General features: G+C 45.7%; 1 protein-coding gene across 1 annotated transcript in view; it reads right to left on the bottom strand.

Moving 5' to 3' along the window:
* TM9SF3 (transmembrane 9 superfamily member 3) overlaps positions 1 to 26,984 on the bottom strand; it is a 620,447-nt gene that overhangs the window by 506,166 nt on the left and 87,297 nt on the right. The window contains exon 3 of the mRNA XM_069610571.1: positions 2,434 to 2,556. Coding sequence (XP_069466672.1) covers positions 2,434 to 2,556 — 123 coding nt within the window. The remainder of the gene's footprint in view (positions 1 to 2,433; positions 2,557 to 26,984) is intronic.

The raw sequence follows: 26,984 nt of genomic DNA on the forward strand, positions 1-26,984 counted from the left end.
AAACTGTGGTATCATCTATGGGAACAGGAAGGGCCCTACCCAAGGCCCATCACAGTGTATGTACACTGTTCTAATGTATCAAACTAGAAAACTTTGTTATTTGTGTGCAACCCCATAATAAAGTAGAATAGTCCATTTGAGCCAAGTCACACATTACACAATGCCACCTAATAGCCACCACTAAGCCATGTCAAAGAAGTCTCAACTGTTTCTTAGGTGGCCAGATAATATGGATCTATCCCGATCACAGCTTTCGGGCAAACTGGCAATGTTATTGTATCTCACAGCATGCCAAAGAGTATCTGACGTTAAGGCAATAGAGACAGATAGAAAACTATTCTATCCAGAAGGAGTAGCTTTTACCATAGCTAAACGTACAAAATGAGATTCACGAGTCATCTCTTACCCCTAATTTGCCGAAAACAAAAAGTTCTGTGGCGCAGTGGTATCAAAGATTATGAGTCCGCCACAGCACAGTTAAGACCACGAGGTGTGGCACAGCTGCTAATAGCGCATAGAAAGCCTTACCATGCAGTAGCAACAGTGACAATTGCTAGATGGGTGCGCGAAGTTATGCAGTGGGCAGGGATAGACTTGTCTCAGTTTGGCGCGCATTCTGCTAGGGCCTTCTAAGCGGGAGTGCCACTTCAGGATATAATGAAGGCAGCGGATTGGTCCTCTGAGTCGACCTTTAAGACATTTTATTTCAAGCCAGTGTCTGACAAAACTAATAGAGTGGTGGCTAGCTTTGAACACGCATAATGCGAGCCTCCCGTCTTGTCATAGAATAAAGATTGCCCACGCTTACAGCTCAGGAAGTCTTCAGTCTATTAAAGACAAGGAGGCGAGCATTATATCCCACCCAGAAGACGACAAAAGATGAACCTATGTTTCATGTGTAAATTGTTCAACTTTGTTCCGACACCCACCCTTATAAATTGTTCAGTTTTCTCTTAGGAGACGACCAGAAAGCAGCCTGATCACATTCAGTGAAGCATCGATGCAGAGTCGCGTGCCTTTTGCCCATGGAGTTCCGGGCAGTTGCAGATCAAGGACACTGTTCACGGTTACGTTGGTGGTTCTTTGTTGGACGTTCATGACACTGAGTTCGTTACAGTAGATCTGAATTGCAAAAAGAAAGAGGAAAGGACCTGGGACTGTGGGTTCTTATAGGCTGACCTAAGAGCAAGAGATGGGGTCAGGACTACTACACTCCATAGGTTTGATGGGAGTTTTAGTTCAAGTTGGACTCAGAAGAGTGAAAACTTTATTTGGAACTTTTAAACCTCAGATTAGCTATTTTTATGTCTGGAAGGAAAAAGCAGAAATGTTAAAGTTTAAAAGTTTTATTTTGAAAAGCTATTGTGGCAGTATTAAAGGAAGTAAAGCATAATGAGAGCCTCCTTGTCTTTAATAGAATGAAGACTTCCCGAGCTGCAAGCATGGGCAATCTTTATTCTACACCACATTTGTTGTCCTTATTTTCAAATGCTAAGTACATCTGTTTAGGTCATCAGCATAGCAATCCTGTGTACCATGGCTCTGTTTTCGGCTTGTGGTATTGCTTGCTTGTTTAAACATTACGAAATGTGGTTTCCTAACTAGAAGAGTCAGGGAGATTTAGCGGTGCATTGCTTTTCGCAAGTTTCACAGAAGCCATTACCTTACAAGGCCAAACATATCCAGCACATACCTCTTTTTCTGCCATTTTTCCAATTTGTTCCCAAACTAGGGGAATTTTACATACATAGTTGTTGCCTGACCTGGGCAAATGACCCCTTCCTAAACTTGGAATTTTGTCTAGTTTTCAGAAACGTATGCCTTTCTGTCTTCTTATTCAGAGGTCCTACCCTTCCATTCCTTCCAAGCACATCCCATTGAAGACACTTTTTTAAAATAAGGGAAACTTACCTACCTCTCACAAAACTGATGGCAACCTTATAAACAATGTTTTTCTATTTCCACTCAACCTGTTCTTGAAATCTTGGAAAATGGCGAATTCACAACAGCTAACCATTTGTTCCTAGCTCTTACAAGGAACCAACCCACAGGCTTCTTTGTACCTCATTTTATTGGCATTTTCTAAAAAAAAAAAATGTTTAAAAAAAGAATAACAATAATAATAATAGTCACTTATTTTCTCACACCGTCCCTCCTACAGCAAACTAGGAATCCTTGATGGCGTTATGACCGCCTGCATTTGGGAAGAAAAGGGTGTAAATTTGGCCGGGATATTGCCTGCAACAAAAATGTTACAATGGATTGAATGCAGACATACCGAAATGTCAAAAAAAGGCTCAGCACTGGGAGGGAAAACCCTCAGCCGTTAAGAGGTTAAAATATATTTGATATTTGGACTCAGATTCAGAATAACCATTGCTGTATAATCTGTAAAACCAACCAGCGAAATTATCAATACGTGTGATGACTTACCCCAGATTGGTAAATCATCTATGTACATCTGGTACCAATAGTGATTCTTGATAGCATACACAAAGGCATCTTTCCATGCTTTGTCAAGTTCAATTTCACAGTAAGTTGTCTGCATGACATCATCTAAGCAAAACAAAAGCAGCAATTGATTCACGGTGAATATTTTTAAACCAATATACAAATTCTGCTAAATGCAATTACAGATGAGGGGGAAAACAAAATACTGGAGCCATTTACCTCCTATTTCTAACCTAGAAGAGCCTGGTTATCTAGAAAACAACAGTGCTACATTATGCTCCCCAGGCCAACACATGCCTTACAAACATGCATATGTGACATTCATTTTGAGTATTTGAGAATGTTAATAAAGAAGAATTAGGAGACGTCTAGCACACATTTAAACATAATGGATCATACATAATGAGCACAAAGTTAAAGTGTACATCTCATGTGGAACTTCGATTTGTTGTGCACTGCATTCTCACTCCTGGTTCCCCGGGCAGTCGCTTCCACCTACTGGGCGACGACTGCCACCCAGAAGCTGGTTTTAACTCCTGTACATCGAATCTTAATTTCAAACTCTGTATTGGCATAAACAGAGTAAAGTGCAGATCCGAGAACTCGAAGAAAAGAGCAAGAAATTGTCAATATTTTGAATAAGAGACTTCAGTCAAGAAAGCTACGGCAAACATCGGACAATAACTGGCAATGCAAAAAAGAAAAAGAAAAAAAAATAAACGACGTGTACAGCCTATGGCCCTGTACTGGGCTCATCCTCGAAAAATGCTTCATTCAACGCATTAAATATTTCTGGTACGTTGTCGCGTAGCCAAGACATGCCACGCGTCTGGAAAAAGACAAACTGCCCTTATGCATAATGGGAATACACAATGGTAATCCAATGTAGGACATCTTTCCGAACAATATTTTTGCAACATCGGTAGTTACTACTGCGCATAAAATGAAAGTGCAGCAATAAAGGCAGCATTCAAAAGTTGGTACCTATGCAAAGACAATATGTAGAGAACTTCTTCGAATCATATGGTGATGGAAGCTGCTTCAACTAAATCTTCATAGACAAACGGCACTGGGAAGGCGTTTCCAGATTAGAAACACCATTCATTGTACTTTGTTTGAAACGTGGGCTTGCAAGACACTCAAAAAAGGCATGGATGGTTTCGTGGCTTTTCTGGAAACATCAGAGTTTAAAAACTGCTTTCAAGCTGGAAAATAGTTGCAAATACAGTGGCTTCAAAAGGTTTGAACATGACGGTGTGATCCGTTACCAAATGTAAGAATTGTTTTTGCTAAATTGCTACTGTACTAGGCATTTATCTCAAGCAAGAATTGCAAATGTTGCTATTCTTATATGGAAGAGTGATTACTAATGTATAGATCAAATACTGATCATATAAAATGATATACCAACTGTTAGGGGTTTTTACAAACGTCACTGGCTGTGACAGACTTTAGGAAAGCCCACCTTGGGTGAACAGGGTTGCACTCCTTCGGTTTGACCTGAACTACGCACGGTTTTGGTAGAATGGCGAGCAGCCAGGCGTGGTCTAAGGAGGGAGGAGGGCTGTAGTGAGGTACAAAGAACTCTGAGCATATACTTAGTCCAAGAAAATAGTGACACACTTTGAAGTTATATAAAAACAAAATGTGTATTGCATACACCAAGGCATACTGTTGTAACGAGTAAGTACTATAACGCAGTGAAACAATAGAAGTACACTTGCAATAGTAAACCACAGGTGTAGTAACTTTGGAATAGCCTTTTCAGTAACAATTCATATAATAAAACTATCTAAAACATATATACAACCTTTTCCGAACTTATCAACTTTAAGTAACTTTGTTCCAGCAGTCTTAAAAAGTCCATCCCCATCTTATGAGAGTCTCAACGTTTAGAGGGGCCAATGTGCAAGCGGTTGCGCAGAAAAGGTGGGAAAGCAGAGTCAAAGGTTTAGAGTGGTAGAGTTCAACAGTATCTCATCTCGGTTTGCAGGAAGGTAAATGTTAGGCTTCTTAGGTCAAAGAAATTATGATGTTTCCTTGAAGGATTTCCCCAAGGACCAATGTCCACCCCAATGAAATAACTATGGAGGCTTGTAGGGGTGCGAGTCTCCACCTCCATGCAAGCAATCTGCAGCACCCAGGACACACGAGAGACAGGAGCAAGCAGAATCCAAATAAGTTGCACCAGGAGAAGGACAGTACCTTCAAGTGAAGAAGCAGTTGCTGTAGGATTATTCCAGCAGTGAGGCAACAGCAGACCAAGTCACAGGTTTCTTGATCTTGGCGAGGGAAGAAAGGGACTTTGTGCATCAGGTGATAACTCTTGTGCAGACAGAAGATAAGGGCCTTCACGGTTATGGCTTGTTGGAGCCTGTTTCAGGCTCGGTTGAAGGACGGTTGTCGCGGCGGAAGACTCCTCAGTTTCTCAGTCCTTGTCTTGGGTCAGGGGACTTTTGGGAGCTGGATCAGGTCACTGCAGGCTAAGAAAGATGCCCACAAAGTTCGAGGCGAAACTGTGCTTCGGGAGACGATGCAGCACAGGGCCCTGGTTTTAGGACCGATTTCTGATACTCTGACCTGGTGGACAGATGTATAGAAGGCCAACCTCGTATTGTGACAGGGACAACTCTGGGAGCTGCAGACAAACCAGTTCAAGGTAGCAAGGCGAGTGGTCAAAGCCTAGTTTCAAGAGGTGGTGAGCTTGTAAGGGGTCCACAATGAGCACACACAGTGAAACATCCAAGGAACACACTTACAACACTTGTGTATAAAAATACTTCTTTACTTATGGCCATAGAACAATGAAAAAAAGACTAATAACAGGTAATACTAGAACACACTAATACTAATAGATACATATATACAATCACCGAAGTAGAGCAAAATACATATCAAACCCCTGAAAAGGAAGGCACAGATTAGTATAAGCACTACAGGTCCACAGAGATACAATCCTAGCTTCAGACGTCCATCCTTAAGATGTTTGGGGCCTTGTGCTCAAAAGTTCATAAAGGTTCCATACAGCTTTGGGAAATTGGAAAAAATTAAGGTAGGCTCTCTGGGGTCTAATGAACAGTTTCAAGTGTTGAGGGACAAGTTAATCTAACCAACAAATGTGTCTCCAACTTTGAGTGCTTGTGCGAGCAAGCAAAGGCAAACTATTACAAAAGTTTATCAAAGTTACCAAAACTTAAGATGGAGTTAGGGGTTCAGGTAAGTATTGCTACAACTCACCCCCCTTACTATGATTCTTCGTAGGACTTGGCAGGTCTGCTGAAGGGGGTCCGAGGTTGCATTTCCAACTGTCAGCCTATCAGCCCTTGATCCCCAGGGGTTGCAGGTTTGAGCACTTCTCCAGTCAGCGACTAATGCTGGTGCAAGGTCTTCCAGTTAATAAATGTGAAAGAACTCTATGCAGGACGCCTCTCAGGAAACGACTGGACGCAGTTAAGCAGTTTCAGACGACTGCCACCGATGCAGTGACGCAAAACGATTCACTTTCTGCAGTCAGACTTCACCTCCTATCAAAGGTCCCTTTGATGCTAGGGCCACAAGATTTTGCAGAGGTAAGTCTTGTAGCACACACCGAGGATCCCTCCCATGTCCCAGGCCTCAACTCAGAATGGTGACATCTGTATCGCAGTAGCCCGAGGTCAGAGCTGGTCAGCCACTAGAAGGTCCAGGGTCACTTCCGAAGGCTCTTCTTCGTAGGACTCCGAACTGATGTTGAGAATGGATGTTCCCTCCACTCCAAGGGTCGCAGCACCTTCACAGGACTGCTGGAGAACATCAACAAGACAGAGCTCTACCAAGACAGCAGCAGAAGATTGTTGTCAGGCCTTCTTCCAATGGTCTCCTTGCAGTGCTTGCAGCTGGACAGGATTCTTGGTTCCTTGCGGTTTCTTCCAGGAACCATCCAGAGTGGGTGCAAGGGTCCTCTTATCCAAAAAGCGAGGTAATCTCTGAAACTCCCACTAGCCAATGACAGATCTGGCCCACACACACACACCCCAGCAGTAGTCCAATCAGGACCACTGGTGGCAAAACCCATGCATACCACTCAGACACACTGAAATCAGTTTGTGGATTGGGACCAGCCAGTCCCAACCCACTTTCTGGCAGCAAACACCTGTGGCCCACCAATAACCCGCCAAAAGCCTCTGCTTTACCAGGCACTGGAAGTCCATATTAGGATTTTCCTGGCCTCGGAGGCCAGAAAGAGGGGTTAAAGAGTAGATGACCGAAGGTCAAGCAAAAAACCATGTGGCACAGCCATGTTTGGACACTAGCCACAGTAAAATGAAATGCACCAAAAAATTGCAAAAAGTAATCGTTGCCACCAGCTTGTCCCTTTAGCACAGCTAAAGTAGCCAAAAATCATCTGCGTGTTAGTCTAGGGCCAAACAAAGTGCACCCCATTGCACCTTCATTGTAAGATGAATTGTACAATGATAAAAAGTGACCAAAGCGACAAGACTAAGGAAAACAATGTTTCCCAGTGCTGACAGCCTGGAGGACATGTCAGTTTCCCATTGACAAAGGGGCAAAAGCCAGTATAGTTGCACTGAAAAAAAGCGCAGGTCAGAATAAAAAACCAAAGCAAACAGTTTGGGGGTCCAATGAAATGGAAGGAAACGTGCTGTAAAGAGAAAGCTTTCCCAACACCTGGGTATTGGTGGCCATGGGGGTCGCAGCTCTTACAGGGATGGTGCAAATTGTAGTTCGCCCTGTGACTGCTTAGGCCCACCAGTCCAAGGGAGGAAGTAATCTTCTGGAAGTTGAGGTTGGGATGGCAGCGGTCACTCAACGGGCTCTGTCGGTCATTGGAAGTTGCAGGCAATGCCTTTTTGCGTCCTCTTCGGATACTTCTTTTCCAGTGGTCGACTGAGTTTCAACACCAGGACTGCAGAATATGTCCAGGATCACCGGCTGAGCTCACCAATCATGCCCCAAGCACCATGGGAGATGGCTGTCCAATGGTGACAGCCAGCCTCCCAGTCTGAACTGGTTTCACTCAGGCACACTGCAGGAAAAAGGAAAGGGGTGTGGGGTTGGGGGAACCTCAACCACTTCCTGCCCTGGCAGTCACTCAAAGAATGTTTGCGGGATTTCCAAGGGAAGCACAGTGAAGAAAAAAGGGACAAGTGGACCCTCCCCAGCATGGTAGAAGGCAGCGACAGTAAGGACAAGACATTGACTACAGGGCTTAGAAAAGTAAGACCACTATTTTGGCCAAATGGTGTGCCTTGGGACCTCTACCACAGTGTGACTAAAGTACATAAAACGTTGTGTAGAAGGTACACTGCCACCAGCCTGCATCAACGGTCTTGTCGTAGTAACTAAAAGGTTACTGGAGAATTGAGAAAAGTGATACATTGGATCCGCTCAGTACTCCACATAAAGGTGTGGTGTGCTGATCTTACAAAAGAAAATACAGGTAGGATAAAAAGTATCCCCCCTGCCTTGGTAACTGTAAGCCGAAGGAAAATAAAGAAACAATAAAAGGGGAAGCTCTAGGAGCACTAGACATAGGGTGCTGTGTGTTTAGATGCCTTAAAATTGGAGGAAAGCCTGACCCCACAAAGAAATAGCAAAAGGAGGTAAAAAGGGTTGCCATGATCAGAGTAAAAGAATGGCGAGTGTGGAAAAAGGTTCCCACCCACTCGGGAGAACTAGACAAAAATCCAGGAGTCCAGCAAAATGTGCAGGGACACTCACGGGTGGAGCGAATTTCATACAAAAAGGGAAATCTACTCTAACATCAACACACTAATATTGCATATGTTTTGAGCCAAGCGCAAAATTATCAAAGAATTCACACTTTAAATGCTTGCTTAATTAGTAATGTCTGAGTAAATAGCATAGAACAAATTATTCCAAATACTCTTGCTTTTGCATCTGTAAAACTCTTTGAAAAAGGAAACATAATGGACGTAGAACAGAGACATGAAAGGCAAAAGCGCAGAATATTTTTTTTTTTTAAAGTATACACTAATAATGCAGACCTTGAAAAGGCGTTGCTTGGGTCCATATTGTTGACCTTTGAGCGAAACATGCATCCATCCATAATTTATGAAATATTGATCTTTAACTTAAGCAATATTAGTTTGTTGGGTCTAAAACTGTAATATCAGATAAAAAATACTGTACTTTTGGTAATATAGCTCAACTCTGCAATCTTTTAAACTTGAGTAATTTTACCATTGCTCCAGCAGGTGGGATTAATTTGAAATGCAGATTAAGCACCATTTCTTGATCGTGATTTGTTTTAAAATATTTGTTTCAGTGACAATCATAGGTGTACTGGGAAGATGGCAGTTGTTAGTCAAACTTCTGTTCCCCTTTCCCTCAAAAGAACCAGGGCCCCCAAAGTAGGAGCTCACACTGTAGGTTACCTCGGGGGGAATATGTGACAGCTCGCTGAGACGGTGGAGCAGACCCTGGTTGTGAGGCCCAGTGGGTGTGACAGAAAGGAGGCCAACATGCAGTCTTGTTCAAGCGGCCCAGATGCCTGAGCGGGACGAGATCAGAGTCCGCACAAATTGGCATGCACAGTTGCGCTGATGGTCGGGAGTAAAGAAAATGGGACATCCCAAAAATGTGACGAAGCTGTGGAAAGGTGGTCTTGGAAGAAGAGGCAAGATCAGGGAATTGCTGGAAGGGCAGGTGAAGATGCAAATCCGTGGGGGTGCCTGACCAGGACAGTTTTCCAGTGGCCCTGTGTGGTGGTGATCTGGCTGGGCCCCCTGCAGTGGTGATCTGTGTAACAAAGGAAAAAAGCCCACAGGAGTAAAGGGCAGGGGCCGAAGCCACAAAAAGAGCACGAGTTCCCCTATTTTTACACTCTGTTGCAGCTTGGGCCTGGTGGCCATAGCAAGTTCTGTGGGAAAATAGGTCAACCACCTGTAAAGAGTGAGTCCTACTCGTTAAGCCAGCGCAGCCAACAAGCTACGTATACACCAGAACAAACATAGTGCCTGCCGGATCACACGCAACACTTGTTGAGCTGGAAAAGGGCACTCCAGTAATTTCAAAGACTGAAAAGGAGCAGGATGGCGGGGTTGGGGGAGGAGAGGAAGGAGGTTAAAGTGTGGGAAAGAATGACCCTGCTCCAGGAGATCTGGCGACAACTTGGAGCAACATAAAAACCATTCTGGGGGAAATCGGAGGGATGAGGTTGGGCAGAGCAGCCAGGCTGGAGGAATAGAAAGACTGAATTGAAGGTATGGATAAGAGTGTGCAGGGGCTAGAAGCCAACTAATCCTCTGTTGAACTGTTGGAAACACAGATGGAAGTAAGGATTTCCACGAGGGAAAGACAAGGGCAAGTTGTATCTTAAGAACTACTATATTGAAAACCGAAGCGCAACAACTTTCAATTCTTTGTGGTACCATAAAAAGAAGACAAGTCACCCAAAGTCATTGAGAGATCAGTAATGTCTTAAGGAGGAAGGAGGGCTTAATACCACGATAGAGAGCTCAGAGCGGGCGCAGGTGGGAGAGGCACACACTCTATTTTGGTTAGATTCCACTATCAATGAGAAAAGACCGGCAACCTTCCAAAAGCAAGAAGCATGGGACTGGTGGATTATGAAAATATCAAGGTCTCTATACACCAGGATCTCTTTTCCCACACCTTGGCGAGGCGGATGAGACTCAAAAGGTGCACGTTACAGGTGGAGTGACCCTATTTTTCTATCACCTTGGAGTGCAAAGGTCGGAAATACGACCTTGTCAAAGAAGAGGACTCCAGCAGTCTCTGATGAGCAGATACAGGAGGACAGGAGCCGTCCAGAAGCAATTACTGACAGAAATTGATTCGTGAGATGGGCAAAACTTCTGAAAGAAGAAACGTTCTAGGGACCAGAAAGTTTGAACAATTAAACAGACCATCTCGGTAAAAACGTGACTTTCCTGGGTAGAAAGGACATGTCCACTTTAGAAGGTAACTTTTGTTAGCGCTTAAAAACAAAGCTAAGGAAATGCTCAGGTGCACTGAGAATTGATAATGTGAGAATCCAGATCATTTTGATCAGCTGTATTTTAGGTGGAGTCATGGATTTGAAGGTTCAATTGAGAATAGAACTTCAGAACCGCAGCAGCAGCAGACGGATGTATCCCCAAAACGGGACTACAACTGGGATAGGATGAATCTCGCGATGCAAGACTTGATGGTGGAGTAGTTGGCACCAGGTGAAACTTGAGGCCGCTGGACATTTGTGTTAAGGCTTCATTAGGGAACACTTTTAAGGGGGTTCTATTGTAAACTGGGCAGGACTTCCTTTGATTGTACTGGTCTATACAGGGTTACGAGGCTTTACCATGAATCAAGTGATAGAACTAGAACATGCCCTGTGCTTAAACGATGGGATAATATTCCCTCCGTGTGACTACGCTGAAAGCGAGGGGCTTAAATTCCCTCACCAAGCGAGCACTAGTAAAGAGAGTTCAAGAGAGGCCATCTTGTGTTTACAGGAAACTCACTTGGCACAGGGTAGCAAGACAACTCTCAGAGGGAGTGGGCTACAGAGGGTCTGATTTGCCTCTGGAGAAAACAAAAAGAGGTGTAACTATCATTTTGAGGGACTCCAATCTGTTTGAGGGAAATACAAATGTGTGACCAAGAGGTTACACCTCTCTGAAGGTTCCTTGTCAGGGGATTATGGTTAACAGTCTATTGTCCCAATAGAGGTCAGATAGAATTCTGAGACAGGGTGAAGAACCAGCTGAGAAAGTTCATGGAGGAAGTCCTCCTATTTGGTGGGATGGAGGGGATTTTAATATCGTCCTAGAACCCATAAGAAAAAGTTCAAGATTGAGGACTGACCAGATGCCAGGCGAGGCTTCCAGAGACTCTGGCAGCTTTAGGGAAATCAATGAGAACTTGGGCATGGTAGATAACTGGGAAGCAAGCGCGACTCAACAGATCCTTTACCAATTACTCTGCGTCACACATCTCCTTCACCTGAATCGATTTGATCCCAACAGATCCAGAAACCCAATATTCCATAAAGGAGGTCAGGATAGGCTCAGTCCACTTGTCAGAACAGGACTTTGTTTTGATAGGAGACAAGGTAAAAGATGGATTTGCAATGATAATTTGTTGTGCTGAAAACCATGGAATAATTATTAGTGAGGCAAAAGGACTATTTTGAATTTGAATTTAATGACACTGCAGAGTTTCAAGTGTCGACTCTAAGGGAGGGTTTTAAAGCTACCATCAGGGCAAACTGATCAAATCAGCAGCCCAGTAAGTGAGACCATCTGGAAAAAGAATCCCTACTTACCAGGATAACAGTTCTAACCAGGGTGCGTGGGAGACCCATGATTAACCTAGCAAGAGTGAAGTAACTAAGCTTGTGAAGCCAAACTCAAAGCCCTGTTGGCCCATGAAACAGTGTGGAAACTGACATTTCTTAATACTTTTGTTTATGAAAAAGGGGAGAAGGCAGACAGACTCTTGCAGAACAGAAATTAAGGGTGCCGAGCTGGGTTTCTACACAATTACTGCACCGCGGAAAATGTCGAAGCAGAAAATTCCAAATTTGAAGACGGTGGTACGCAGTAATCACATTTTTCACCCTTGCTCACGTTCCCCCTACCTGTGACCCTTTAATACTGTGCACAGCACACTTGCCTTCTTTCCCTTAGCCCTCTCCCTGCAACGTCAGTTGCCTTTCCAAATTGTGCGGCAGAACTTGCACCACAAAGTATTCCCCCCCCTTTAGTCTCCCCGTACCCCCCCACACCCCCGCTCTTGAATTTTGAATTCTGTAATGCTGATCAAGGGGAGCAGGGGTTGTGGGGGGGTGCCCCACTCCCCTTGTTCGACATAGGTTTGGGTGTTGCGGGAGTGGACACGCCGAATGAGCTGTAACTTGCATTCACCCTTTTATTCCATCTTCTTCTGGCATTTCCGTGAGCTGTGTATAGAAAAGGGATGGTCGCTTACGGAGAGACAGCAGGGGAATCGTTGAGGAATTCCAAGGGTTCTAATATATATATTAATTTTTCTCAAAAATCCACACACAATCAGTGTTTGCCATGCAGCCAAAGAGTCCTTTATTAATTAAAAGTACATGGACAAGGAAGTCAGCAGCAGTTTAGCACAAAAAGGAACAACGCGTTTCACTCTACTCTGGCTTCGTCTGGTATGTGACAGTGAGAGGGGACTGCAATATTATAGACATAGTGTGAGAGTCCATCTTCAGTGTTTAGCACTTTGGTGTGTTGGCACAGTACATAACTATTGACAAACAAACAGGCGGCCATATTGGAACATTTTGGACATTGCTTCTGTTCCCTTCCAATGCCCATGTTTGGCTAATTCTAATGAATATTCAATGTTGTTACATATCCCAAAATTATCACAAAACTTAATTATCCCAAGTGGGTTTAAGAGGGATGGTGTATATGGGATTATTAATAATGCATTTATTCCATTCAAATGTCCACCATTTTAAAAATTACATAAAAAATGGTTACTCTGCATATTCTTTAGTGCTGACCAAGTTTCATTTTCCCAAGTGGGTAAGATGGAGTACTTGGTGCTACATATGACATTATGGCTTGCTAGTACGATAATTGCGGTGTGCACAGTGCCATCCTATTGTACTAAGTGTTATATAGCAAAGTGCTGTGTGCTATGTACATACGAATCAACTATTATATAGTAAGGTACTATGTGCTTTCAAAGTACATATTATGAAACTACGAATGATTCATATATACTAAAGTGCTATGTAAACACGAATGAACTACTCAATAAGTGCTATGTGCTTTCAAGGTACATATTATAAAACTATGAAATGATTCATATATTGAACTGTGAGACTGTTATCCTTGCGGGTGCCTCTTTACTATGTCTCTATCATCTAAGTTGTAACATTTGTGAAAAGGATGATATATAGAGATGAAGAGGTGTGTATACAAGTACATGATTATAAGTATGGATCGAAATCCCAAAATTGATCTTTTATAACAATAGAGGCTGTATGTTGCCCTTGTGGGTGCCTCTATGGTATAACTTGACCAATCTAAATTTTAACTCTCTAAACGAAAACAAGAAGGAATTTATGATGGTATATCCGAATCAGAGTACAGACAGTTTGTTGCGGGCATCTCGCTCGAATCATGCATTCAAATAAAATTTCAATTTAAATCTAAAAAAATATTTTTTTTTTACTTTTTTTTTTTTAAAAGGGTGGCAATTATAGTGACATCTCTAATGTATTAAAGTGCACAGTACTATATATTGGAATTACATCTCAAAACCAAAAAACAAACGTGCTTGAATAAATAGCTCACAATTAGGATCACGTGATGGTAAAAACAAGGGGTTAAGGGTTAAAATGCAAAGTGCTAGATAAGACAATCGCATGTTAAAACCCACAAGTTAAATATTTTGACCACAATGTCTTCAAAACTAAAATTGTCATCTTTTCCTTTTCTTGATCACGTTATTCATATTTTTTGGATCCCTACAACCCATATATATTCTTGAAAATTCCATAAAATTCACAATTATAAGATTGATACATTTTGCATACTTCCGAAAGCAACACGTTTCGTCTAGTGCACATCGTTCTCTCCCGTTTCCAAAGAAATGTATATAAAGCTGTGATTTAAAATATACTTGTTAGGTCTTTCACAAACATTAAACAGAGACTCCGCATGAACCAGATCCCATACTCGATGCTGTTCCCAGCCCGACTGAGAATACAACACCAGAGAAGAACCTAGTTTTTCCAAACACCCGAAGAGACAAATGTGTACCTGGACCGGGCGGGCTGTCGACCACCAGAGAATAACCAAGCACGAGCTCAAAGAGAAAGGGCCCAGAGGAATCCACCATAGACGGACTGAAGCAAAAGAACATGGTGCACTGCGACAATCAACGCTGCCGGAACACGAAATAGAGGGTAAAACGCCCTCAAAGCCGCGCGACTTGGGAAGATCCAAGCACCCCTAGCACAGCAATGTTCACGTTTTCGAGTTACAGGTTAAAAGAAGGGGGATCCACGACGAGCCAGTTGGGGTTGCTCGCGAGAAATGGGAGGGGAAAAAAAAAAAAAAATCACACAAGTTGGGAGTTAACAAGTTGTACAGCACCCAGGACACCCCGTATGCTCCACTCAGGAGAAGAGCACACCACAAACAAAATCAACTCGACAGGGCCCAACACCCCCGCCCGTTAGTAGCTAAATGCCATGATCCGCACAACAAAAGAATTAAAAACATGGCGCCTTCACCGTAGCTACATGGAACATTAAAGGTGGGAATCAACTAGCGAAAGTGAGGAAGATGACAATACCTACGCCGGCACAAAAGCGACATAGCGTTCATCCAAGAGACACATCTACGTCCAAAGGCCGAACACCCCTGGGCCAAAGACAGGGGATATCGCTGCTGCTTCGCCTCCTTGTCCTACGCCAGGGGAGTGGCCATAATAAATCAACAAGGCAATCAATTTCAAACTAATCGCTCAAAAAAAGCACACAGAAGGCAGGTCGCTCATGATACAAGGAACGATTGACGGGGAAGAAATCACCTTAGTGAATTCATATGGCCCGAACACCGACGGTCCTAATAACTTCGACTGGGTAATGACCCAACTGAGCACGGTCAGTTGGTCCACGATCATATGGGGTGGCAACTTCAACACAACCCTGAACCCAGCTAAAGATAAATCGCATAACCTAACAGCAACCCCATCCAAGGCGTCCCTACAAATCACTGAAATCTGCAAAGCCTACGACCTCATTGTTATTTGGAGACACCAGAACCCAAACACCAGTGACTTCACCTTCCACTCCTGCCATAGCCGCCTACAATGGGACGATTGCCGCATCCTACCGAGAACCCTGTCAGACCACTCCATGGTGTCTCTAGTTTGCAACACCACACGAGCAACCAAACCTCGACCTCATTGGAGATTCAAGCCACGAGCGCTGCAAGACAGTCTTTGCGGAAGAACTCCGAAGTGAACTAGAACACTTCCTCGACTCCAACCGAGGAACAGTGCCCCTCAGCCGGGATTCTGTGGGAGACTCTAAAATGTTTTACCAGAGGGGTCTGCATGACGAAAGAATGCAGGATATTAAAACTACTGCAGAGGGAGTTGAACACCAGCGAAACAAAACAAGGACCTTGAAGGAACTCTCCTGACAAACAATACTCCACAATCGCTAGCAGCAATTAAAGCATTAGAAGTGTTCCGAGACGCAGCTGAAAGGGAAATAACATTTCTAGGCAGACACCGTAAAATTCGGCAATACGTTGAGGAGCAGCAACCCGGAGCTCTCCTTGCGAGGCTCATAGCTGCAGATAGAAAACCCACAGCGATTGGCACAGTGAGAGACCCAACAGACAACACCGTCCATTCGACAATGGACATCGTTGAAAATGTTCGCAGATTCTACCAGGACCTGTACGACTCAAACTACTCCGCCGACCAAACAAAGCCGGCACGATACCTAGATGAAATAGAGCTTTACTGCGTCGACCCAGGAGCTCAGAGAACCATTAAACGCCCCCATTACCATTGAGGAGATCCTCGAGGTCATCAAGGAATTACCCAATTCTAAAGCACCAGGTCCAGATGGCCTGTCTAGCAAATTCTATAAACACTTTGCAGGCATCCTCGCCCCGCTACTCCTCCAGGTCTATGACGAGGCCCTGACCAACGACCAGCTACCAGCAACATTATACAGGGCCAACATAATCCTCTTGCACAAGCTCGGCAAAGATCCAATGGAATGCGGCTCATACAGGCCGATCTCGCTAATAAATTTGGACAACAAAATCTTTGCAAAAGTCCTAACCGGGAGGTGGTTTCCCCTCATGCCCACCATGGTGCTGGCTGACCAGGCGGGCTTCGTCCCTGGGAGGAACACATCGTACGGGATAAGAAGGATGTTCGGAGCAATGAAGCCTTAGAACCGGACTGTCAGGCAGTGGCAGTACTATTAGATGCCGAGAAGGCTTTTCGACTCGGTCGAATGGCCCTTTCTGTTCACAGTTCTGGAAAGGATGGGGCTGGGTAAGCGCTTTTTGCAAATGATCTCCCTACTCTACAAAAAACCAATCTCCAACATCATGTTAGGCGGCCACTGCTCAGCCGATATCCACTGGAGAAGAGGAACAAGACAGGGATGTCCACTCTCGGCACTTCTGTTCGCTTTAGTAATGGAGCCCCTAGCTTCCGACATGCATATGCCATACCTTCACAGAGGCCTCTCTTTCGGCCCACACAAGATGGTCATCTCACTTTACGCAGACGACATAGCCCCGTTTCTACAGAACGCAGATGAGAACCTAAACCCAGCAATGAGACCATTAATACAGTTTGGTCGCTTCTAAGGGCTGGAAATCAATAACAGCAAATCGGTCATCTTCCCACTCACCGCCGCCACCACCACTGAATTTGCTGACGACTTTGGCTTCCAGTGGCAACACACACATGTAAGGTATCTCAGCATCTACATGTCCCGTCTGAGAGAGGAGATCATTCATGACAATTACGAAACCACCATAGACATCCTCCAAGCCAAGATCGAGAGGTGGAAGTACCTACCACTCAATCTCTGGGGCAGGGTATCAATTGTAAAGATGATCATCTTACCAAAACTGCTGTACCTCTTCTCAAACATCCCTCTGCTCCTCACACAGAAACTTATTCAACGCATAAAGAGTATGGTCCTTGATCTCGTCTGGGCCGGCAAGGTAGCAAGGGTCGCTTACTCCACACTAACCCTACCGACACGGCAAGGTGGACTGGCCCTCCCAGGCCTGGAGCGCTACTATTGGGCAGCCCAGGCCCAATACCTCAGCCAATGGTACGCAACGCAGTTCATAAGACAGTATGTCCAGATAGAGAGAGCACTGGACGCCGCACCTCCTCCGATCCATAATCTTCAGGCAGTTCCCAGTCACTCAATCCGGAATGAATCCAGTTGCCACCACATATTCAATCTGGAGGAAAATTGCCAAGGAAAACGACATCTCGGCCAGATACTCCCCTCTTCTGCCAGTTAAGCACATTCCTGGAATTCCCATCACAACCGAAAAAGTCTTCCTGCTCTGGACAGAAAAGCTACAGGTGCACTCCATGGACAACCTCTTTCCAGCAGGGACCTTCATGACGGGACAACAAGCTCGAGAAAGAGGAAGCAACAATGCCCGACACGTTCATATACTACAGACTATGACACTCGCTTCAGGCAGTAATCCCGAGTTTCCCACAACCACCACCAATCTGGCCACTACTCCACTACGCAATCCAAGCCCAGGGAGAAGGGCGCGTGGTAACTAACATCTACAAAGGCGTATTCGACGAAGCAAACCCACCCGGCGCAAGAGCCAAAAAGAGATGGGGAAAAAAACACTAGACCGCGCGATTCCAGATGAAGAATGGACCTACATCTTAAACTCACTCAGAGTATCCGTCAATGCGAGGTTCAAACTGATCCACTTTAACTTTCACCACCAAACATACCACACACCGGCGAAACTGCATTCCCAAAGAGACTCTATCTCAGCAGAATGCAACCGATGTGGGTTGACTTCCTTCACCTGGCATGGTCCTGTCCTCCAGTAGCCACCTTCTGGAGAGCAGTACTCGAAAGAATCTCAGCAATAATCGAAACAGATTGTCCCCGAGCCAAAAACAGTGCTACTAGGCCGGACTCAATCGCTGCCGAGTTCAGTTAGAAGGCTGACAGATCTACTGCTGATCCTGGCGCAAAGAAGAATCGCCTACACATGGGGTAGAGGACCCCCTCCAAACTTGCAGCACTGCCTGAAAGACGTAACTTTTTGTCAAGATGTAGAAACTGACTTCATCAAGACTATGCCATTACATGCACGCCCGTCGGACATATGGGGGCCGTACATCACATACCTGCTTTCAACGACCAATGCTGCTAACTCACAACAATCGGAACCAATGCAGGACTCAAATACCAGCCCGACACAATGCCGAAGCCCCAGTAGCGGCGCCACCTAGATGACAACCTTTGGCACAATGACTCTTTTCAAACACAATGGGTAGGGGGGGAGGAGAGGGTGGGAAGGGTGCAGTTTTCACAGTATGACCGGTGCTCGGTCTCATGGTTTCTTTGTTTTGTTGGAAAAAAACAATAAAGAAAGTTAAAAAAAAAAAAGGGAAATCGATAAAAAAAACAAAAATAGGTGCAAAAACTGCAACCAGATGTGTGGGCATCCAAAACGTACATAATGTACTTTAAACCTTGACTTATTCTTATTGCACAACACCTACAGAAAAAGAGATTTGTGAAAAAATGTCAATCAAAAAACCTAGAATTGACGAAAATATACATACTTGGTAAAAACTTTTGGAAGTGAAACACATACATAGACAATGAGGCTTAGGAATGCATCTAGTTATACAAATATGCATTCCTTCTGTCTTTATAAATCTGATAGTGCGAACCCAGTATGTTGATCACGATGGTCATAGGATTTAGGATCCCAGGAATACATATAATTCTTCGTCACGATTGTGACCTCCCGGATATTTGGTGTTAAAATCTACTATGTATCTTGATTCCATTTGTCTCAATGTTCGTAATCTATGCCCTCCTCTTGGATGAATTCCCACTGAATCAATGATAAAATATTTGAAAGATCCAATATCATTTTGGTGAACCTCTTCAAAATGTTTGGCAAGTGGATAGGACATGTCGGGATTCTTGATTGCACGTAAATGTTGTAGTATTCGTAGCTTGGCCTCCAGTTTTGTGCTACCAATGTACCATAGATTACACGCACAAGTAATCACATAAATAATAAATTGTGTAAAACACCTCAGGTCTTGTTTAATCTTGATTTCCTTCTTGGTTCGAGGGTGTAAGAAAACCTTTGTGTTCATTCCGTAACGACATGCTTTGCATTTAGCACAGGTGTAAAAACAATGGTTTTTTGGTTAGCCAGGTATTGAGATCCCCTGGAACATGTTGAGATGACAGGTAAATGTTCCGTCTTAGTGCCCATGTCCAAATTTTCTGGCCAAGCCTGGACAGATTTGGCGAACAAGTCCCTCCCCCTTCGTTTATGTAAAACATTGCCGTTGTACTGTCTGTTAGGATCTGTACTGACAGGTTCCACAGGTGGGGTTTGAACGTTCGAAGCGCTCTGAAGACTGCCAGGAGTTCTAGCAGATTGATATGATTCTTGGCCACTGAGTGAGACCAGAGACCTTGAGCTGTGTGGTGGAGGTGGTGTGCTCCCCACCCTGACAGGGACGCGTCTGTAGGGATTACAGCTTATACCTCCGGATCGTAAAAGGGTTTCCCCTTTGACAGGTTCTCTCTTGTCCACCAGTGAAGACTTTGTACAACTGTTGGCGAAACGACCACTAGATCGTCCCACTGACCACTTGCCTGAGACCACTGTTTCGCCAACCATTCTTGCATGGGTCGCATGCGCAGGCACGCGTGGGGGACCAGGTAAATACATGACGCCATCATGCCTAGCAAATGCATCGCTTTGCGCCACCCTTATCTGGCGACCGGGCTGATAGAGGAATTTGCAGTAGTAGATTCTGAATTCTTTCCTCTGATGGAAAGGCCAACCCCTTTTGTGTGTTTAGTACAGCTCCTAGGAACTGCTTGGAGGTGCTAGGCACCAGGCTTGATTTTTTCTCGTTGATAGAGGAAACCCAATTCGAAGAGGAGGTTGATCGTTCTTTGGATGTTTGACCTGCAAATTACTGGGGTCTCCCCCGTGATGAGCCAGTCGTCCAGGTAAGGGTACACTGGGATTGCCTCCCTCCATAGGTGTGCTGCCGCCACCGCCAGTACCTTGGTGAATACCCTTGAAGCCGAGGCCATACCGAAGGGCAGCACCTTGAACTGGTAGTGCTGACTGTCCACCTTGAAGCGCAAGCATCTTCTGTGCGCTGGGAACATGGGAACATGGAAATATGAAAATAGGCATCTTTCATGTCCAATGTTGCCATGTAATCCCCTTTTTTAGGAGGGGGATTACTTCTTGGAGAGTAGTCATGCGAAATTTTTGGGGCTTGACATACTTGTTTGCAGGGCGCAAGTCTAATACTGGGCGCATTGTTAAATCTTTTTTTGGCACAAGGAAGGAAGTTGAATAGATACCCTTGTTTACCTGGTTGCCCGGGACAAATTCTATTGCGTCCTTTGCGAGAAGATTGACGATTTCCTCGAGGAGGATGTTCTGGTGGTCCAGTGAATGTATCTTGACGTGGAGGGTGGTTGCGGGGGTGCTCTAGCAGTTCGATGCAATATCCTGCAGACAGCACCCATCTGTCCGATGTGATCTCTTCCCATGCTTGGATGAAGTTGGAAATGCGCCCCCCCTAAAACGTTTTGCCTCTACCTCTACCACAGGCCCTCTTGTTACCTCTCCGTAACTTTGGGTAGTCTGCGGGCTGCCACCCCATGATGTACCCTGTCCCTATGAATAATTGGAGCCCCTATGGGAATTTTGTCCGCGTGAGCGGCGAAAATTACTATTACCTCTTTGATTAGTGGTCTTATTAGTCAACTGTCCTAGGGACTTTAGAGTATCATACTCGTCTTTGGCAGTTTTTAGTGCGTCCTCTACTGCTTTGCCAAACAAGACATTCGGTTCCACCCGCATGTCAATAAGGGTTGCCTGGGTCTCGGGTTTAAACCCCGACTGTCTTAGCCAAGCTTGCCTCTTAATGACAGTGCTTTCTGCAATGAGCTGTCCAGCATTATCTGCGGCGTCAAAGGAGGTCTTCAGGATGCAACCGGACACGGCTCTACCCGCCGACACGATTTGGGCCAACTGACCCTTTAGTGGTTCTGGTGCAGAGTCAATGAGAGCAGCTACCTGCTCCCACTGGTGGCAATTATAGCTTGCCAGCAGAGTGGTGGTGTTGGCGATCCTTGTCTGGTAAGCGGAAGTGGAGGCTACTTTTCTTCCTAGACCGTAGATTCTTTTGCTCTCCTTGTCTGGGGGAGCCTCCGATGCTGAGAGGTGTCCCTGCTCTCTTTCTGGTGTTAGGGATTACCAAGGAGTCGGGCTTGAGTTGACCCCTTATGTAAAGAAGGTCTGACTGGGCGGCCCTGAACATCTTCTCAATTTTGGGGTTCACAGCCTTAGTGAGATTAGGATTGATAAGGGAAGGATCAATTCTACGTTGGATTGATTTGAGAATAGGAATGGCTTGAGCAATGGGTCTTTCGTCCCCCACTAGCTCCTCTGCAAAGTCCCTCTCTTCCTGCGCCCCCTGCGTACCTATGTGGAAGTGCTCTGCAGCTTTGGCCAATACCTGATTTAGAAGGGGCTGGCTATCTATAGGTGAGTCAGAAACCTGTGGTTCCTTGTTAACTGGGGAGTCCATATTGTAGACGTCTGCCTCATCTTCCTCCTCACCCTGGCCCTCGTCATCTCCATAATACTCGACCCCAGTTTGGTCGTCCAGCACCAAAACGTCTGGGTCATCCCCATACTGTTGGTAAGGCTGAATATGGTAAGGGTCTGAAGACAGTCCCGGAGCTGGGGTATCAAGCCGAGATCTCTTATTAGGAGGCTGGGGGTCCTTGGATCCTGACAGAGTAGCATTGTCAGGGGTATAGCTAGGAAAATGCTGCAGATTATTTTCATAAAAATTAGCTAAGGAAGACATTCTCCTCATCACCCTATCTAGGTCCACAGTTCTCCATTCTCTGGAGCTGGGGATGACAACCTCCTGATGAGGTTCCTCTTCTAATCCCATATCTTAAGAGGTGGGAGGGGTGAGCCTAGGTGAAGACACAGGGACAGGGGTCTTAGATCTGTCCCCATCTGATGACTTGTATTTGTCCTTGTGTACCTGGGGTGCAGAAGTTGTAAGTGTAGACCTTTTCTGCTGTTTGTCCCCTTTGCATTGAGTGGAAGAGTGTTTCCCTGACGGTTTTGCCTTTTCAGAATCTTTGGACGACTGGCGTCGAGATTCAGGGGTACTTTCTCTTTCTTTAGAGTGCGCACGTCGGGACTCGGAGGCAGACGCCGAACGTGCTGCCGGAGCCGACTTTGGGTGTGCGGCTTGGGGATGGAGGTCGGACTAGTCTCCCGACGAACATACCACCGTTACTTTAGGGAGCGAGGCACTCTTGGCAACTGTGGACGACTGCCGTGTGTCGTGCGGCGATCTCGACCTGGAACACCCAGAGGACACCAATTCGGTGGACCGCTCTCTATGTGCCTCTTTCTTCCGAGAACTCGACCCGAGTGCCGAGACTCGGTTGAACTTAGTGTGCTCCCCATAACTGCCCAGCCGTACAATCCTCCGCGGTCGGGGACTAGCGCATGTGTGTCTTTCGACACCCCTGTGCCCTCGCCGTCCGAATGGGCGGCGTCGCTGCCATCACTGAAGGCACCCACCGCTTCCATGGCCTCGAGCTGCCTGGCGTGCTGGGCCCAACGTTTAGTGGAGCGGTCCTTGAGTGTTTTAGCTTTAAAAAGCTTACACGCTCTGCAGTTAGCTTCGGGGTGGTCCCTCAGCAAGCAGAGATTACAGGTGGTGTGTTTGTCAACCCAGGGGTACTTGCGGTTGCACTTGGGGCAAAATTTAAATGGAGTACTCTCCATATGTCACCTTATGGCAGCGGGCTAGTGTGTGTAGGAAAATAAAGAGTGTAGAGTATGTTTCCACCCCCCACTCTCCCTACTTGCAGGGCCGAGGCCAGAAGCCTTCCAAGGCCCAGGCCGAGGCCAGAAGCCTTCCAAGGCCCAGGCCGAGGCCAGAGGCCTTCCAAGGCCCAGGCCGAGGCCAGAGGCCTTCCAAGGCGCAAAGTCCGTCGTGCAGCTCTCAACGGTTGTTTGTTCTTCGGTTCAGTGTCGATCTTCGATGGCTCCACGTGGGAGTGAAAGAACGGGGAAATAAATATCGATTTTTTGTCAAAATGGCTAAAAGCCAGGGAACTCCGCGCAATGTTTCTGACAAGTATGGCGGAAACAAAACAATCTGAGGGTCCTACACGCGTGAGGGATCATGGGTCAGTGGACATCACACTAGGGATAGTATTACTGGCACGCCGTGTGTATACGCCCATTTTCGAGTTTCGAAAAACAAACTGTAATACTCCGCAAATTTTATTCCACAAGAAATATATATACACACACATACATATACATATATACACAGTTTCATAGAACCCTCTGAATTCCTCAACAATTCCCCTGCTGTCTCTCCATAAGCGATATGACAATGCATTACTTACCGTAAAAGCATGTCTGATGGTTGTATCTGCTTAGATTCACATGCTGTGCATAGGTCCGACATCCAGTGGTCACTGCGGAGTATTGCATTTTGTTTTTCGTAGTCGACAAGGGGACGTCGACAAGGCGTGTTTGTAACACTATCCCTATAGTGACGTGCGTTGTACCCACAATGCCTCACGCGTCGATGTCCCTCTGTTTGTATTTTTCTGCCCTGAGGGAGCCTTCTATACGTGAGTGAGTACAGAAAAGAGAAATATAGGAAAGGATGTCTATGTTCCTTCCATCCGAGCGGGGAGGAAGGGTGGGCGCATGTGAATCTAAGCAGATACAACCATCAGAAATGCTTTTACGGTAAGTAATGCATTGACTTCTGATGTTTGTTAATCTGCTTAGAATCACATGCTGTGCATAGACTAGCGAGCAGTACCCGGAGTTGGCGGTGGGTTATGAGAAGGAACAGTAGAGAAAAGATGTCTTAATACTGCCTGTCCCACCTGGGAGTCAGATCTAGAGTGTGCATCTAGACAGTAGTGTTTTGTAAAGGTGTGCACAGAACTCCAGGTAGCCGCTTTGCAGATGGACTCGAGGGGAACATTTGCAATGAATGCTATGGAAGCCCCAGTGCCTCGAGTGGAATGTGCTCTTGGCTTGAAGGGTAGTTCTCTCTTAGCAAGAGTGTAACAGAGAGTGATGCATTGTACAATCCATCTAGATATAGTGGACTTTGAGACTGCATCTCCTTCTCTTCCTGCTGCCACCGAGACAAAGAACTGATTAGTCTTTCTCAGTGTTCTGGTTCTTTCCATGTAGAACATGACAGCTCTGCGTACATCTAGTGTATGCAGACTTTTTTCTCCCAAGCTGGAAGGGTTTTGAAAGAACGTTGGTAGTTCTATAGATTGGTTTACATGAAATTTCAAGATGAATTTTGGTGCAAACCTTGGGTGTGTGCGAAGAACCACCTTATCCTTATGAACTGTTATGAAGGGGTCTAGTACAGAAAGAGCCTGTAGTTCACTTACTCTCCTAATGGAGGTGATAGCTATTAGGAAAGCAGTCTTAAGAGTGAGGTTTTTAAGAGTAGCCTTGTGCATGGGTTCGAAAGGAGTGCCCACGAGTCTAGAAAGTACCACGTTTAAGTCCCATCCGGGAGCTGGGTTAGCTATCGGGGGGTGTATTCTCTTTACCCCTTCCATGAAGGCCTTGATAACTGGTATCTTCCACCACGACACATTAAGTTGGGAAGTGGTGTATGCAGAAAGTGCCGCTAGGTGGACTTTAATGGAATTAAACACTAGACCTGAATCCAGTAAATGGGTCAAGTACAGAATAATGTTAGTGGCAGAGCAGTCAACCGGGTTGATGTTCTTACTTCTACACCAGATGACAAATCTTTTCCACTTGCTAGAATAGCAGTGGCGAGTATTAGGTTTTCTGGCTTCCCTGAGGATGTCCATACATCTTTGAGGGAGATGTAAATGTCCAAATTCTATGATCTCAGGAGCCAGGCTGCTAAGTTCATGGTCTGAGGGCATGGATGCAGTGTCCTGCCCTTGTCTTGTGACAGCATGTTGTACGGGCAGGGAAGTTTTATTGGGGGGGATAGGGACATCTCCATCAAGTGAGCGAACCATGGCTGCCGGGCCCACATTGGGGCCACTAGTATCATGGTAACCTGCTCTTGGTGCATCTTGTGCACCACCTTGTTGAGGAGGGGAGTCGGGGGAAAGGCGTAAACAAATTTCCCTGACCATTGCATCGACAGACCGTTCCCCTTGGACTGGTTTTGGGGGTACCTGGAGGCGTAACTTTGGCATTGTGAGTTCTCCAGGGTTGCGAACAGGTCTATTTCCGGGAAACCCCATTGCGTGAAGACGTCTAAGACGATGTCTTCGTGCAATTGCCATTCGTACTCTTTGGGCAGGGGGAAGTCTCTGCTGAGTTTGTCTGCTGGCAGATTGAGTTCCCCTGGTACATGTTGCGATAGTAGGAACATGTTGCGTTTGAGAGCCAACTTCCATATATTCTGGGACAGCTTGGACAGTCCTGGAGAGTGAGTGCCCCCTTTCTTGTTGAGGTAGTACATGGCTGTGGTGCTGTCTGTGAGGACCATCACTGTCTTTCCTTGCAAGTGTTCCTGAAAGGCTTTCAGTGCTTTGAACACCGCTAGTAGTTCCAGCAGGTTTATATGCTTGGATGCTAAGCTCGGAGTCCACACTCCGTGAGCAGTCTCATGGGATAGGGGAGCCCCCCATCCTGTAAGGGATGCGTCTGTGGTTAGAGTGGCTTCCACTGCGGGTGTGGCAAAAGTCTTCCCTAATAACAGGTTTTCCTTTGTCCACCACCGTAGCGAGAGAACCAAGGCCTGTGAGACCACCACTAGATCGTCCCATTGTCCACTGGCCTGACACCACTGGCTGTAAAGCCACTCTTGCATTGGGCGCAAGCTCGCGTGAGGTACCAAATAAATACATGACGCCATCATCCCTAGAAAGCGCATTGCTTTGCGTACCGTCACCTCTCGACCCGCCACATAACAGGGGATCTGAAACAGCATGTTTTGGACCCTCTCGTTGGAGGGGAAGACGAGGCCGTCCCTTCTTCGAATTAGAGCCCCTAGGAATTGTTTGATTTGGCTGGGGTCTAAGCTGGACTTCTTTTCGTTGGAGAAGCCCAGTTGGGACAAAAGGTCTACGGTCTTTTGGGTATTGGAGAAGCATGTTTCGTAAGAATCCCCTGTTATTAGCCAGTCGTCGAGGTAAGGGTATACCGGGATGGATAACCTGCGCAGGTGGGCCGCTGCCACTGCCAGTACTTTCGTAAATACCCTTGGTGCAGATGCTATCCCGAAGGGTAGTACTCTGAACTGGTAGTGTTTGTTCTCTATCTTGAACCTTCGGTATTTTCTGTGCGCTGGCAACATTAAAATATGAAAGCATGCATCTTTCATGCCTAGTGTTGTCATGTAATCCCCCTGTGATAACAGTGGGATTACTTCCTGCAAGGTCCCCATACGAAACCTTTGGGGTTTGACAAACTTGTTCGCTGGACGCAGATCTAATACAGGGCGCATGGTTAAATCCCTTTTGGGTACAAGGAAGTACACTTAATAAATACCTTCTGTTACCTGAGATAGGGGGACAGCCTCTATAGCTTCTTTTTTCAGTAGCTCTTCTACTTCTTGAAGAAGAATAGTGAGGTGTTCCGGTGTCATGCGTCGGTTCCGTGGGGGTGTGTATTTCGGGGAACCGTTGAATTCGATGCAGTATCCGTGGGCTATGGTGGATAATACCCAGCGGTCTG

Source organism: Ambystoma mexicanum, chromosome 8 (assembly GCF_040938575.1).
Source record: "Ambystoma mexicanum isolate Mex_15411 chromosome 8, UKY_AmexF1_1, whole genome shotgun sequence".
Classification (NCBI taxonomy): domain Eukaryota; kingdom Metazoa; phylum Chordata; class Amphibia; order Caudata; family Ambystomatidae; genus Ambystoma; species Ambystoma mexicanum.